Below are 16,360 nucleotides of genomic sequence, written 5' to 3'. Positions count from 1 at the left end.
GATAAAATTTTCAAAGAATGTTTTGAAAATAAGTCTTAAACTCCAAGTGACTTGCTTGCTTTCTAAATTTTACTCAGCATGAATAACCTCCAGTGAACTACAGTTTCTCAGAGTTTATGGAGTGCTAAGAGCATTGAGAAGATTTTAAAACAAGAGGAGTGGAATCCACCAGTTTAGCCCTATTTTTTTTTTTTTTTTGTCAGGCTGAAAAGAAGCCTTCCTGGGAAACTAATTAGAAAATAGCAAAGGTGTGCCACTACTAACCTCTTTCACTGGCTTACCACTTGACATTAAGCTCCAGAGAGCCTAAGGGTCACGCTGTTACACCGCCAGGTGAGCAGGATTGCTTACGGCCATGTTTTCAGCAGGCACATGAAACACAAACACCAGCAGCATTCCCTTACCTGCTGCACAGTCTGGCCCTGTGTAGGGCCGGTAGCAGTCACAGTGGTAGCTCAGCCACAGGTTGATGCAGCGTCCCCTGTTCTGGCATGGGTGGGGGTCACACCAGTCCTTTTTAGCACAGCCTGTCCTGACATTTAAAGATGATCCAGATGATACATTCTCTGGAGTAATAACATTCAAGTCTATCTCAATATCCTGAAGACAGCCTACAAATGAAGGTGCAGAATGTGTATTAAAGGTGTTCTGTAGAGAGTTGCTGTTCCCCACTGGTAAGCCGCCCAAAAACGTGCTCTGAAACGCAAACATCACCAGCTCATTATCTACCTTAGCAGATGTTTTATTGAGACAGGATTCTACACAGGAGCTGTCAAGCAAATTAAGAACAACAGCTCTTGCCAGGGTTACCTCCACTGAATGCCATTCTCCATCACTGACATTATGCGGAATATGCAAAAGAGCCTGTGGCTGATTATTGACTTGCACAGATAAGTGTAAGTAGCCATTCAGTAATTCCAACTTTGCAAAGGTGTTTTTCTCCCCTCGGTGAAACAGAAAAGCTGTGGGTTGCACAGTTTGAAACCTCAAGTTTATATTATAGAAAAAATCCTTTTTATGGGTCTGGGGATTCTTCAACAAAAGGAAACTGTTTCCTTGAAAAGAAAATGTGGTTACAGTTTCACAGTGTATGCCAGTATACCCAGGTGAACATATGCAGCTGAATCCGTGTTGGCCATTTTTTAAATGTGGGATACATATTCCATTGTTCTGGCATTGATGATCAGTACAGCCATGCAGAACTTCTGTACAGTTCCAGCCACCATAAAAAATCCCTTCTTTGTCTGCAGGTGGGCAGTGGCAAGTGTAATTTCCAGGAAAATTCTCACAGATCCCACCATTTTGGCAAGGGTTTGTGTAACATTCATTGATGTCTTCATCACAGTGAGTACCTGAAGAATAAACAAAGAATTAGGCATTCTGGTTTGAATAACTGGAGCCCAAAATAACACCTTTAATAATGTGGTTTATTAAACTATCTTTTATTAGAGGGGAATGCCTTGATAAATAGATTATGGACAAGTAAAAAAAATACTTCAAATATAAAAAGGCCATTCAATTGTCATGGTTTCCTTGTGCAAAGTATGTAAACACCTATGTGATAACCACATTTTGGAGAAAAGTACCAAACATATGGACAGTTTCGATATGGACAATGCGATGAAATCAACACAAACATCATCAGATGGGATCAATAAATTTTTTCCCACATATCCTGTGGTGGAAATTTAGAATGCTTAGTAAGGAACTGAATTGTTTATTACATACAAAAACCACGGGAGTTGTTGCTTAATTCCTGTCCATAATATAGTATGCAGATGAGCTGGAGTATGATCTGCTGGTCATTCCTTATTTTTTATGTTCATTCAAACAGTGTAAGAACTACAGACTGTTATTCCTGGTCCCATACGAAACATCTTGGAGCAAAACACTCCTCAAGAGAGAATCACAGGACTTACAAGTGATATTTGACATGGTGGGTCAGACTGACAAGTGGGTGAACATGCCTGCAAAAGGTATGTACTGCAAAAAGTACTACAGGGGAATTTTTTTATCTCTCCTTTATACAAAATAAAAAGCAAGAAAAGATGAAAAGAACATTCTCTCAAACATCTCAGAAGTTGATTGGTAATGAGAGCACTTCTGCAGGACATTGTCAATACAGTCTCATATTTCTTCTTCCATATAATGCTTGGCTTCTGGTATATCTGGTAAAAGGAGAACTCCTCATCTCAACTCCACTGTAATTGGATAGATGTGGCCTAAGTGGGTCTGCTGGATCACACTTCACAAAGAAAAACAAATCTGTTCCTCTTGTAAAACTAATCTGTTTATCCCTCTGCACTGCTGTTCATCTATGAAGCAGTAATTACAGTAACTTCTCCCCTGAGCAATCAAGTGACCAATATGCATGCAGTGGATCAGGAAAAATCTGTTTCTCATCTCCCCTGGAAGCAGCCAAAATATCCAAACACTTTTTTTGACTATTCATGATAAGTGCAACTCTTAACATTTCCACTTCCCTTCATAGTTATCTTAGAGAAAAATGAGAAACACTTTGCAGATAGTTTTCAAACTAGTATCACCAGCACAAATTAAATAGATAACTTTTCATCCATCCCCACGGCAAAAACGCTGCCTGTACATCAGGCAATGAGATGTGCTAAGGCTCATGGAGTGGCAGCTGGGTGTGCCAGGCACCCCACCTAGCTTTATGTACAAATTCACATCAGGCTTTATTTCTATAAAAAAGCACAGCCATTCTTCATGGAAAATTACAGAGCAGCATTCAGTCACAATGAATTGCTTCAAATAGCAGTAGATAAGTGTAGTTACTCAGGCTAATGCCTTGCCTGTCCACTTTATTCAATCACAATTGTAACTGGACCCATCTGGGAGGGCCAGGAGGGAACTGAGAACTAGGAGAGATTTAGTTAAAAGATTAGCCAGAGTGAAGTGTTCCTAACAGATACACAAAAGACTCTGCAGCATTCTAACTCACTCATCAGTTCTCAATTAAAGCATGCACTGACTTTGCCCTTGAAGCTTCAGGCTACTGAGCACAGCTAGTGCCCTCTCGCTGGCCTGGCAGTGGGGTTTTGCTGCAGCAGCCTCTCTCTGTTTTCCAGCCAGGCTCATCTTTATTCCAATGAGAGGTGTCTGTGTGTACCTTAACGTGCAATGGCATCTGGCAGAAATGTGACTCACTGGGGCTGACTTTCTCTAAGTGCAGTGCAGTTCCCAAACCATTCCTGATTGGAGGCCAGAGCCGTGTCTGCTTTGACCAGTTTGTGGCAATTTCAGTGTTAGCAACTTGTCCTGCTTTTGCTATTCCTGTATATGAGAAGTGAAGTTACTGTGAACTGTTTCCTGTTTTGGTCAATGTTTTAGTACATCTCCTGCCTGATACTGCTCCCTTCCCTGCCCTGCCATGGAGAACAATGTGTCCTTGGGTCTTTTATACAACTCAGTTTTAATGTGACAGCTGTAGAAATGCAGGTCTCTTTGGGCTTTTTGTGTCAAAGATAAAAATTAGTCCAGCTCACAAGCAGTTGGATCAAGTTGTGCTTACCCTTGTCATAGGGCTTCAGAGTGGGCAGACTGTGCTTAAGGATTTAGAGAACCCTTGTGATACCTTTCATAAAAAAATCAGCGTTGTGAATGGCTAGGTCCTTAGCTGTTGCATTTTCAGTAATGCATGGTGACTCTCTGTGTGTTATTTTATTATTCCACAGCACCTGCCAGACATTCCCTTTGCCTTGTAGCTTGTGGTCTGAGTCACACTTTGCAATAGTGACTTGCCTGTGGAAAGGATGATACAACTGCATTTACCTTTACAATAATCTTTAGTGTCTATAATGTCCTCTACTTCATCAGATGAGACATAAAATTAACAAAATTATTGAATGAGAATGCTAAATTTTTTTGGAAATCATATATATTTCTATCTTTAAATTTAGATAAGACATTTGATGAAAGAAATCATCAATCATCCAACAAATAAATTAATTTTTGAGGAGGTATACTTATTACTACTACTATTATTATTATTATTATTAGTGTGTTCTTTGCCTATAGAAAATGAATAGTATCAGTTAATAAATATAAAGTGACTTACAGAGCTTAGATTCACTTAAATACATAGACTTCATAGTCATTTCACTTCATAGTCATTTCAAAACAATGCTTATGTTTTTAAGTAATGATATGAAAAATACATCACAAAATAATTATTTTATTGGGTTGTGCATAGAGATATATGCATATGTATGCACTTACATATACAGACCTACTATTTAATAATGAGATTAGCACAAACACAAATATAGGTCACACCAAAAGACAAATAATAAGTCACTTTTTTCATATCAAGAATAAATAAATCAGCTGTTCTTCCAAGTGGTGCTGATATTGCTTGTTATATGCCAATTGCTATGCAAGCAAAGACCACTGTCAGTCAAGATAAAAGCACTCTAGATAAAAGGATTAGTCAATATTTATAGAACTGTATAAGCAGTTCAAATAGCTCAGGTTGGAGACGTTAGCATGCAAAAAAAGAATTCTCAAAAGATGTAAGACATACCAAAACAAGTGCAGACGCAACCTTTTTTTATTTTTAGTGGTTACATGCATTAACTCAGCTAAGCATATTTGTGTTTTTAAGGGAAAAACTAGAATCATGTACCATTTTATCTTCTAAATATATCATACACTAACATAAAATTTCAGATAATGTGAATATTTTTTAAGATGATTACTTTTCCCACCTGTGAATTTGTTGGTTTTTTTTTTTTCATAACAGAGATGAAACATTTCTTTTGATTCAGTTTGATAGCATCACTCATCCATCTCCTTTTTTCACTTAACATTATTACTATCCAGTGGCTATTTTCTAACTGTCCACCTCTTAATTAAACTCTCTCAAATTTAGCAGCAAGGGTTTCCTGCACAAGCAGGAGGACAAAAGCAATTATTCAAGCATAATTCTGCTGAATGCCACTGATTTTCTTTTTGATTAAACAATTATTAAAGTATTATCCAAATGACACTTTTGATACACACCCTTGGTTAGAAATCTGCTTACAGCCTTTTGCCTTTCCAGTCCCCTGACACTAAATAAATACCAAGAAACTACAGGCAAGCAATCTGGATAGGTGCTACACATTCTCTACAGTCTAAGTGCACATTCAAATTCACAAAAGAAAATATTTACCTGTAAACATTGTCATTAAAATGATGTAAACTTGTATCCTAGTTGCAACCATCTTTTTCCACAGGAAAATTTCCGAAAGAAAAAGATTGTTTAGCACTTAAGCAGTGGACAGAGTAAATTTCTGTAAAATTCACAACAGTTCTTAGTATAAAGGCTTCCTTTCCAGGATTAGCTTGCTCCACTTCTGCACCTGCTGATGTAGTCTGATGGTGTATTTTGCCCAAGCCAGATCAACAAGGCTTAAAGTAAGACCCATTAAACTGCTTACACAATAGATATGTATCCTATTTAAATTATTTTTTCTCCAAGCTCGTGTTCACACTGGACATTCCTTGTGTTTCACAGAAATGCATATTATCAGGATCCATTCAAAACTGATTGGTCACTTTTTTGTTTTGTTTTGATTTGCAAGGTGTTGTTTTTTAAGACTTTTTTACTTTTCAAGAGGTTTGTTAATCCAGATCAACTCTGTCATGGTCACTGTCATTCAGAGAAACTGTACATCTCAATAAGAAGATAGAAAGGATCTAAAATTTGATCCTGTTTCTTCATTTATAAAGTATTTTTTGTGCCATTTGATCTCTCCACTTAATGGAAGTCTGTGTAGATTTTTGAGTGTGCTAAAGACATGCAATAAACTATTTACTAAAATATTTCTTCAGTTCTTGAGCAACACATTTTGATTTAGATCAAATCTAATGAGGGGAAAATCAAGTTCAGAAGATTTAATTACTTATTTCTGTGATAATTTTAGCAGCAGATGTTATTTTTGTCACTTACATTTATCAAATTCTTCTTCTAACTCATTTATTCACTAATTAGGAAATTCCTGACCTTGTGTCACACTTGGGTTTAAGTTCACCAAACGACTCATACACAGTTTTTGATTAATTTAATCTGCAGTTCACAATTACTTCTATGGAGATGCTCAGAAAGCTGCTGTTTCTTCCAGCCTCTGGCACAGGCATCAAGTGAGCTTTCCTTTAATGCATTTAAATAAATACCAAAGGGTAAAAATTTTACTCAGATTCTTAGAAAAGTGAGCAAGGCAGCTTTAAACAAAAATAAAGTTAATTTTGGTGAGTTAGTGTGAATGCACTTGATTAGTAGTGCTTATCAGACATCTTGTGCAGCAGTTTGATGTTCAATGTTCATGGCATTTCATTCTGAATATTTTGATGTTCATGGGATTTTATTTTGAATATTGCAAGAAGTTGGAGGTTCTCAGTATCTGTGATTCCTTTGGCAGTGTGACTGTGACAACAGGGCTCTGAGGGAAGGTTATGAGCAGACACAGAGCCAACAGGTGGGGACAGACATCTGCTCCTCCAGCTCAGTGACCACCCTGAGACAGAGGAACTTCAGAGCAGGGTATTCAGCAAACGGCCCCAGGCCACGCCAGAACCACTGGAGTGAGTTTGAACAAACTTGCCAGGAGCAGAGACTCTAATTACAGTCAGATATTGTGTTTAACAATATTTTTATACACAAACCAAGCAGAAAATTCCATGTGAAACCACCAGAAAGCAGGTATAAAACTTGTGTAATCCTGCCCAAAAAATAATTGTCAGAGGTTCCCCGTCAAACTGGGATTTGTTTATGGTTTGGGATTGTCCAGGCTTTGCTCTGGTTGGTGTTTTCATAAAAGACATGGATGTTGGCTCAGAAAGCTTGCCTAGTAAGTTGTCTGATAAAGCAGGTTAAGTGAAACATTTGTTACTGATAAAATGACCTTTACAGGTGAACATAAGTAATTGGAGAAATGGTCTGAAAAAGACTGTATTCAATTCTGGAAGAGCTCACTCAGTTTCTATAGTCTCAGGCCAAAATAATCAGCAATCAGGTGGAACAACAGTTTCAGTCTACAGTGCATCAGTTTCACTGAATCCACTTTTAGTTCTGTGCTGCAAGGAAGATTTGGATCAATCAGGAAGAATTCAAGGAAAGACAAGCAGAGGAAATGGGACATGGTAAGAGTTGTTCTGTTGAGAAAAGAGAGCACTTTGTGCTCTGAGACCACAGCAAACAGGTGAAAAAGTCACAGGTTTGGCTTGCACAGGGAACATCCAGGTCACACTCTAAGAAAATATTTCTAATGATATTAAGATGACAAAACCTTTGCATATGATGCTCACTAGGAGCCATAAGCTTTACTGTGGATCCTTAAATATTGGTTAGAAACAAAAATGCAGTGAGACACAAGCCAGCAGATGCTACTTTAGACCCATAGACAGTCCAAATGATACCTGCATGTCTATCCCTATTTTTCCATGGTTTTGTGCCTCCCTTGAATGAAAGAATTCCTAGCAATTGAGCTGTGGGTGTGTCAAACTATACAAACTATACCTTTGCACATACAGGTATCAAATGCAGGCAGGAGTAAACCTTGGAGAAACTCAGATTGTAGCATCCCCTTTAGAATATACTTTATGGAAGACAAAGAGTTTGCAATAGCACTTCCACCACCTGTATTTTAGAGTTTTGGAAACTCTAAAACCCTACCCCAGGTGCAAACAACTCTCTTCAAGGGACTCATTAATCCTAAGGCCAACAGAAAGGTCTGGCAGAGCACATATTCTTCAGGGCCCCAGGTTTTAGCAGACAATCATGAAAATTCTAACTTTGCCGCATCTGTGCAGATAATTGCAAAGAGATAATTACTTTTTGCTGGAAGGAGGAAATGCACATTCATGAGTGAGTAAGCGCAAGGAAATAAATTGACCATCTCTGGGTCATTGTAATTAAACCCCATGCTTGTGGGTATAAATCAGTCCCCATGCAGGTCAGGAAGGAAGTTTTACTTTTATGTACATCAGTGTAGAGCAAGTGAAGGGTATATAAATGGATTTTTTTTTCCACTTATTTTTCTTCAGTAAGGAATTGGATTACATTTGATACTGAACTTAATGTGACCAGTGCTCTGATCTTGCATGACAATTTCTGTTGCTCTCCTGGCAGGAAAAGCTTGTGTAAAATGAAGGACAGAACATAGAGCAGAACTGGAGCACATGGAAAACAGGATTCTTTAAAATAGTAGGATAATAAGCATTTGTTAACATTGAGCTAATTTGCACACGATACCTTTCACACAGAACTCTAATTTCGTAACGTCGTAAGACCTTGCTAGTTATTCCTTTATTGCAGACAAATTCACTATTCTGCTATTTTTCTTCTTGCCATTTGAAATGTATGTATTAAGTTAATACTGGCTAGGAAAAAAATTAAAATAGAAATAGAGCTGAGTGGCTTGGCCTGATCATTAAATATGTCACTCTAGCTGAGGGATATGGAATTCATAATGTGCTACATTCAGAATGGCATGCTGTAATTCAATCTTTTTAAATGTTGCTGGCCCTAAGTTTCATAGACTAGTTTGAATTTTCAGTAAAAATGGATTTTTTCAAAGTAGTAAAACCCCCCAATCCCTTAATCTCTTCAATCAGTAAAGGTTTTCCAAGAGCAAAAGTACTTGGAAATGTTTTTCCACTTGTTTCACATGTTTTGTCACACCTAAAATAGTTTTCATTTGAAAAGAAAAAAAAAAAAACAGAGAAGAAGAAAACCATGTACATGCCATAGGAGATTAGTTGTTTGGTGAGATCTGGTGTTTTTATTTTATTTTAGGAATATTGGAACCAGCCGTCTGGGCTGAGCTCGGCTGCAGCTCCCGGGTGGACGAGGCAGCCCCGGGCGAGCGCAGCCACGCGCGTGGCACGGCCAGGGGTCAGGGGACACTGCCTGCCCAGGGCCAGGGCAGGTCCTGCAGGGGCGGCACAGCAACGCTGCTGCCTGGAGCCTGCACCTCCAGCCCCTCCTTCAATTTGCACAGCCAGCCATGTGGATCCAGTTGTGGGATTAGGATCTGAATCTGGAGTAAAGAAAAACTTGTTGAAGAAATATGTCCCTGCGTGGCACTCATTCTGAGTGATGGAGGCAAGGGAGAAAATCAATGGTGGCAGCCCAGTTTTCCCAGGCAGTATCCTTTTGGAGTGGGTTTTCTGGCTGCACAAAGGTGTTGTAGCTATGGCCGTGCTGATGGCATGAGATAGAAAAGGGTAACAGTGAGGAGGGGGAGCACAACGACAGGGTGCGACAGGTTAAAGTACAGAAAGGTGATGGAAAAAAGAGTAGGTAAGATTTTGGAGACTGAAGAGATGAAAATGTAGTGAAAGATGTGACTGGGGAAAAGGAAATAATAATATGGGAATCAATGGTACCCCCAAAGATACTTGAGTTGGCATTTGAGACAGAAGTCTTGTTGGACACGTGGGGGTAGTAAGAGAGCAGAGTACATGCATATAGCCATCAATCTATATAGGAGGTGTGAGGGATGCTAAGACTGCATATCATAGATAAAGTCTACACAGAGATCTGGGCTAAAATTGAGAGTGGGAAAAGGAGACTGTGGGAGCAATACCAGAGAAAAAATTTGTAAGAAAACCAGCCATAGATTTTTTTTTTTTAATCAAACAGCCATGTGCAGAGCAGAGAAGTAATTTCACGAAACACAGATAATTAAGACAGAATAATAGAAAATTTTGCATTGGAAGGGACCTTCAAAGGTCATCACCTGGTCCAATACTCCACTCAGAGGGTCAGGACATCATCCAGAGAAGAAATTTTAATAATAGGTTTCAGAAAATTTATTAGTTTACACCTAATTCTGGACTAGGTATTTAGAAGCCAAAGAAAGATATTTGGTGTTCTGCTTTCCAGTATAGGGGTTTTTTTGTATGCTCTGTAAGTTGGAAAAAAGATTATGTGTAATTCAGGAATTTTTCATCTATTACCTTTTAGAAAATGGTGGCAAGACTGTCAAATTCAAAGCATTAATGATCTGATTTGCATTTTCTGTAGATTTATGAGCTTGTAAATTTAGATGATGTGTGTGCATTTGAACTGAAGTATATCCAGAGGGATCTTAAAACAACCAATACCTTTGAGTTGTTTAATTAGATCATACAAGGTCATGTTTCATTGACTTGAAAATCTGTTTGGAGCACTTTGGAATTAGAAAACAAATTAATTTTCTGTCCTACAAACACTGAAGGACTCTAAAAGAGTGCTTGCTGTTGATGAACATACCCACTGAGAAATGTACGCAGTGTCTTGTCTCCCCTAAAAAGGATTTTCTACCTTGTCTCTTGTTGGCTGTTTCCTATTTTTAACTGAGTCTGGCAAGCACAGCCACTGTGCTGTCTAGTGTGAAAAAGCTTCTGCCTTGGAAATGGAGCTCTGGAAAATCTCAGTCATTTGCAGGATTTTCTCGTTTTGTTATAACTAATGTGAATCTCCACAAGATGCAAAAGTGACTGTGGTTACATAACTTCATTGTCAGTCCTTATTGAAATAAACTGAAACAGCCAAAAGGCCAGAAAATCATATTTTTAATAGGGCCTAGAGAGTTTAATTGTTAATGGAGATGTGAGAATAGAAAAATGTAAAATGTGAATGGGTGAGTGCACATAATGTTTATGCTGTGTGCATTTTGAGCTGTGCATAACATAACTGTACAAAGAGCATGGCTGAGCTGTGTATAATCACATTTCTCTAATCCTAGAGTATATATATTTCCATTATTTATTATCACTTTAAATACAGAAAAAATATCCAAGCTTTTTATGCTGAATTATCCACTTTTTATTATTTTTATGTGTGTTTTCTTTCCTGGGTAAGCTGTGACTTGCCCTAGAGCAGATACAGATGCAGAAGACCTGAGATTTTGGGCTGTGATCTTTGAGTCCCGCTCCGTGTCAGTGGCAAGGGCAGAGGATCGTACCTCTTTTCACTTCAGCAGCAGCGTTCACTCCCCTCATTCCCTGCCGTGTTAGTCCTTTTCTAGTGTGAAAACTCATCTAAATGGTGCCTTTCTTCATCCAAGGTTTCATATGCCTAACTCCTCTCGAGACTGGGAAGACTGAGACCCAAACTAGCTTCATTTTTGCCTGGTCACATAGCAATCCTGAAGGCAGCAGGACAGCATGGACCTCAGCTAGGACTGTGTGCTTGCTACCGAATCCTGGCTGCCTGATGAAGAATTTCCTGGAGCATATTACAGGTATGAGCTTTAGCTAGATTAAATCTAGTTTTTCTATGTCTTTATGTGTTAGACTTAACTTCTGTAGCTGTGCAGACTTTTTCACAGTACAGTATTTAAACAGTTTTCTTTATTTGGTACTACAGACAGTGATTTACCATGATGTTCTGGCCTCACAAACAGGTCTAGTAACAGGTTCTGAAACCTTTTTGTAAAGAAAAAAATAGTGCCACATGACAGAGACTACAGCCATAATTGTATTGATCATTATAATTCCCTGTATTAGTGTCATGTTGTTAGCACAGCCACACTCGAAGAATTACAGCAGTGGGAGAGCAATCTGAATCAGATCCACCAAATCTACTTCTAGCAGTTAATTATCAGCATAAATTAGCTGTCTACACCAGGTTTTTATTCTTCTCTCCAAGACTGTTTATTGAAAGTGCAAAGTTCATTGTCAGCCAGGGAAAGAAAGTGTTTTCCTTAATCTGGTTCTCTTACACAAGCAACAGAAGTAGTTTTCTAAGTTAATTCAAATGTTTTTAAAGGGATCAGAATCCATGTCATCAGTAAAAGCCTATCTTAACTTCTTTGAAATCCCCTTTTACCTGAAAAAATCAGTCCGGGCACCTAAACAGAAGCAGGTTGTACCTTACTAGAGTCACCTCTGAGTTTATTTCAAACAGTGACAATGAACAGACATAAAAATACTGGACTTTTTCACTTGTTCCTCTTATTAGCAAACACTGTATAATTAAGAGCTAGATGCTACAGGGAACAATTAATGTAAAAGCTTTTATGTAGTACCTCACATAAAATTAGTTTCGGTGCTCACTTTATCAGCTTATTTTTATTACTCAAAATCCCAACATATTCTTTATGTCCTTGGGAAGACCTTAGACCTGGGACTCATCAGTGCTAATTAATTGCCAGCAAACTGCAAAATTCCCGAGTCCAATCCAACAGAAGCATTAAAGTGATTTTTTAATTTATTAACAATTAAAATGGGAACTGTATATGCATACATATGTGTGTGTGTGTGTGTGTGTGTGTGTGTGTGTGTGTGCATATACAAAATTAGAAAGAGTTCTTTATGCACCTGAGGGTTTGTGCTGCCATTTTCAGAGGGACTTGCAGGCTGGGGAAACAGGCAATCTTCAGGAAGCACATGAAATTCTGCAAAGGATTCTCCCTCCAAGTCCTGAACCTGGAGACAGAAAAGCCCATCCAGCAGAAGAAGCTGAGACCAGCTGGCTGGAAAGCAGCTCTGCCATGCTCTGAGCAAGCTGGGCATGGGGCAGACGTGGGCCCTGGCAGCAGAGAGGACCAACAGACTCCTGGGCTGTGCTGGGAACTGTGTTGCCACTAGGTAGAGGCAGGTGACTCTTCTCCTCTGCTCAGCACCAGGGAGAATGTGCCAAGCCCAGCTCTGCTCTCCCCACGTACAAAAAAGGACCAGGTCTGGCCAAGGGCCCTGAAGGTGTTAAGGAGTTGGAAGGTCTGTCATGAGGAGACACTGAGAGAGCTGGGGTTGCTCAGAAGTTGAAATGTAAGCCAGTTTTAAAGGCAGGAGATAGCCTGCCTTATTAAAATATGATATATAAACTTCACCCTAATTCACCAGCTCCCTCCCTTTGAAGAACTGTGTATTGCCTGACCTTGTGAATGTGGTTGCTCTCATGGATGGAATTCTTCTCAAATCATGGACACATAAGTGTGACTCTCAGCTTTAAAGATGTCCTGCTTTCAATTTCAAAATGCTGTATCTTGTGAAGTAATTCTTTTTAACAGCCACAGGTGAGAAATCTGGCACACAATTGTACTGTGGAAGTTAAGAATATTCCTTACTCCAGTCCCCCTGTACACAGGTTTGGTAGTGTTAATCCAGGAAGGTTTAGAAGATTATGTGTACATGCCAGCCCTGAGGATTTCCATCATTGTGATTTTCATTCCAAACCTTTTTTTGAAGAGTGTAATGAACCTATGACAACTTAGCTTTATTCTCTGAGGAGCCTGATATTGCTTCTGTTTAATGGATCAGCCAGTTTGTGATACACCATTCTAGACACTTTCTTCCCCATGTCAGCCTGGGGTACCTCTTCAATATTTCCCATCTGTGCTGACCTGTGTGATCAAGAGGTCATGTCCTGAAGTCAAACCCAGAATTGAAACACTCACTCCTGCCAAGGGCCAGACTATTAATGCAACCCATTTAATTTACATCAACTTGGAACTTGACATTCAATTTCTCAGTCCAGAAGCAATTATTTTTAAAGGAACATGCCAACAATATTGCTTGGCTTAGAATGGTGAAAGTTCAAAAGGGTAAAAAACATTTCACACCATAAATAAAGAATTGATTATACTTGAAAACAAAGTTTGTAATTACTACTGACATTTCTGCGCCTATATGAGGTGCCTTTTATGCTTTAAAAACTGATGTCATTCCTGCCACTGGCATGATGGGAACCTTATGTAAGGGTCTGAAATAGTCCTTTGCTGATATTTTAAGTACAAAGAGGAAAACATGAACATTTTGCACAATTCCTGGGTCAAACATTTATTTTTTTTTGTCAAGAAGGGGTGCAAAATTCCTTGTGGGTCCCTCCTTTCAGCCCAATAGTCTATCAGCTCGACCACTGGCATAATTAGTAACATTATTAATTTGTTGTTCTTCTTGTGTGAAAGCCAAGCCTACAGTGTACTAAGAAATTTTAACTAGGAATAGCCCTGTCTGGGTCATCAAATTACTCTTTTCTACTCAAAACCATGGTGCTTGTTTTCTCTATAGTTTTTACAGCCCTGGGTGGACTCTGCATGACTGGCTGCAGACCAATACCCCTGAGCTTCACATGGAAGATCCTGCTAACCACACTGCGTGGTGCAAAAGCTGAAAAGTGCCACTAGCAATTTGGACTGGCAAACAGTGCTCATCACAAGTCTTTGGGAAACAGCATCTCCCAGATGAGGCTGCAATGACAGCCCTGACATGGCAGAACTCACTAATGTCTCACAGATGCTGGACATGGACAGCATTTCATGCTTCCCCTGCTGGCTCACAGGTACAGAAGGGGTACAGAGACCCAGTTCTCAGAGCTCTGCTGGTACCAAAATGCTGATTCCAATCCAAACAAATTGCACGTTTTCACAGCAGCTGATACTTTTTTTTCTTTTTTTTTAGCAAGGTAATACAATATTAAGCTAAGCTGTGTAAAAACTTTACCTTCTGAACAAAGTGATGAATAGCATTTATACCATTGACATTTGATGCCGTAGCAGTTTAACAGCAGCCTGCATGCTTTAATTTTTTATCTCAATGTAGGTCAATATTGTCTTCATAACAAACATATGCAGGTTTGGCATGCAAAGATCATCCATTTCCCACTGTCAGAAGCCAGGCATGCAAAATAATTATTTAGTAGTGAAGACCAACAGGAACTGTCCTTATTAGCCAGCACGCTGCAAATTTTGCAGAAAGGAATGAAGACAAATTCTCGATTCTCACCTGAAAACAATCCAGCCAGAAAACCGTGCCCTTCAAAACAGCAAAAATGAAAGTTGGGGACCTTTTAAACTGGTAAGACTTTTTATAAGCAGAGCAAAAAAGTACTCTGAATTAGATGTTACGTATGTGTTTACACGTGTGTGTACTGCTTTGTGTATTAGCACATATGTGTGAGAGCACACATTTATTCTACATGGTTCAGAATTACCAGCCCATGTGCTTTTTCTGATTGAGCTTCACCAGCTTCTCCCATGCTACCCATGAGTTCCTCTGCTATGTAGGGAAAGAGAAGTAATGCCTCCTAAATGTTTGGCTGTATAATTTAGTGTATTTCCAATAAACTGGATTTTAATGGGGTTCACAATGGTGACATTATTAAGGCTGGTTTTGAAATCATCTGTTGAACAAAACATTGAACTTTTAAACCAGGTTATTTTGTTTATCACTTGACATTTGACCTTAAATATGCCATAAATTAAAAAGTATTGAGAAAGTAAAATATATTAGTCCCACAGCACAGGTCTTCTCTTTACTGAGTACTTGCCAAGCACTTTCTCCTGAGCAGTGAAAGCTGGATGCGTAGATTTAAAGAGAGTTCCTTTCTGTATGGGCAGAAGTTGTACACCTGCTTAACTTTGCAATTTCACTGTAACTGAACCAGAACAATGCAGTCTTACAGAAAGCAGTGCTAAAAAGCATATGCTGTAAAGTAACTCCTGAGATGCACAATCCCATTCTGAAGGAGACGAGCAAAGTTCTGCTGTCAGTTTGGTGTGTGCACTACCGTTGATTTCACCTGGATTTGTGCATGGTTATCACTTAGACCACACTTTAAACTCAATTCTCATTAGTGGTAGCCTGTGCCATCAGATGTGTAATGCTGCTGGGCTGGGGAAAAACAAGAAAGAAATGAAATGGCCAGAGCGATTCTTCAACAGAGAAAGACAGAGTTGAGCAGGTTCAAAAACTCATTCAAGAAGCAGCAAAATTGGATTGTAGAGAGGCTATAAATATGAGTTATGCCAATTAAAAAGGCTAGGAAATGTTTATTCAGAGATTTAAGAAAAAAATCAAAAAGGTAAGTAGGCAGTGCTTGAAGAAGGCCCCAGGAGGAAAATTCTTACTGGATAGACTTGATTTAACAAGCAGTCAATCATATGATGGAATGACCCACCAAGAATGAGTGTCAGGAAAATAACAAGTGCTTAAAAAGCATTATTCCTGATGCCAAACAATATCCAACTACTTTTTTTTTCTTGTCTTTTTTTTTTTTTTTTTTTTTTTTACTTTAAGCATTTTCTACAAGGTACTGGACACACTAATTCACTAAATCTCAGGACATTATCTATCTGTGTGTTGCAAGGTCTGGGAGTTTATGGATTAAAAGCCATTCATCCCCTCCTCCTTCCCCTCAAGGAAAAAGCTTTTCATGCTAAAAAGTGTTTATGTGCAACACTGTTTAACACAGAGAGATGTGCCAGATTCAAAATATACACTGCTTCCAGGCTCTGTCAATCACACTGGACTACATTATACAACTTAACATATCAGTGAAACTAGAGAAAATAGATCATAGTAATGACGGGTCAGCTGTCAAATTTTAAAGCACTCTATACGTGTTCTGAAAATAATAGTGGTAGATGCT

General features: G+C 38.9%; 1 protein-coding gene across 1 annotated transcript in view; it reads right to left on the bottom strand.

Annotated features, from left to right (window-relative positions):
* CRB1 (crumbs cell polarity complex component 1) overlaps positions 1-16,360 on the bottom strand; it is a 69,797-nt gene that overhangs the window by 34,560 nt on the left and 18,877 nt on the right. Inside the window, exon 6 of the mRNA XM_062497726.1 lies at positions 405-1,352. Coding sequence (XP_062353710.1) covers positions 405-1,352 — 948 coding nt within the window. The remainder of the gene's footprint in view (positions 1-404; positions 1,353-16,360) is intronic.

The sequence above is a fragment of the Cinclus cinclus genome, chromosome 8 (genome assembly GCF_963662255.1).
Source record: "Cinclus cinclus chromosome 8, bCinCin1.1, whole genome shotgun sequence".
Lineage (NCBI taxonomy): Eukaryota > Metazoa > Chordata > Aves > Passeriformes > Cinclidae > Cinclus > Cinclus cinclus.
Note: the sequence above shows the minus strand (reverse complement) of the source record. Positions and strands in the feature narration are given on the sequence as shown.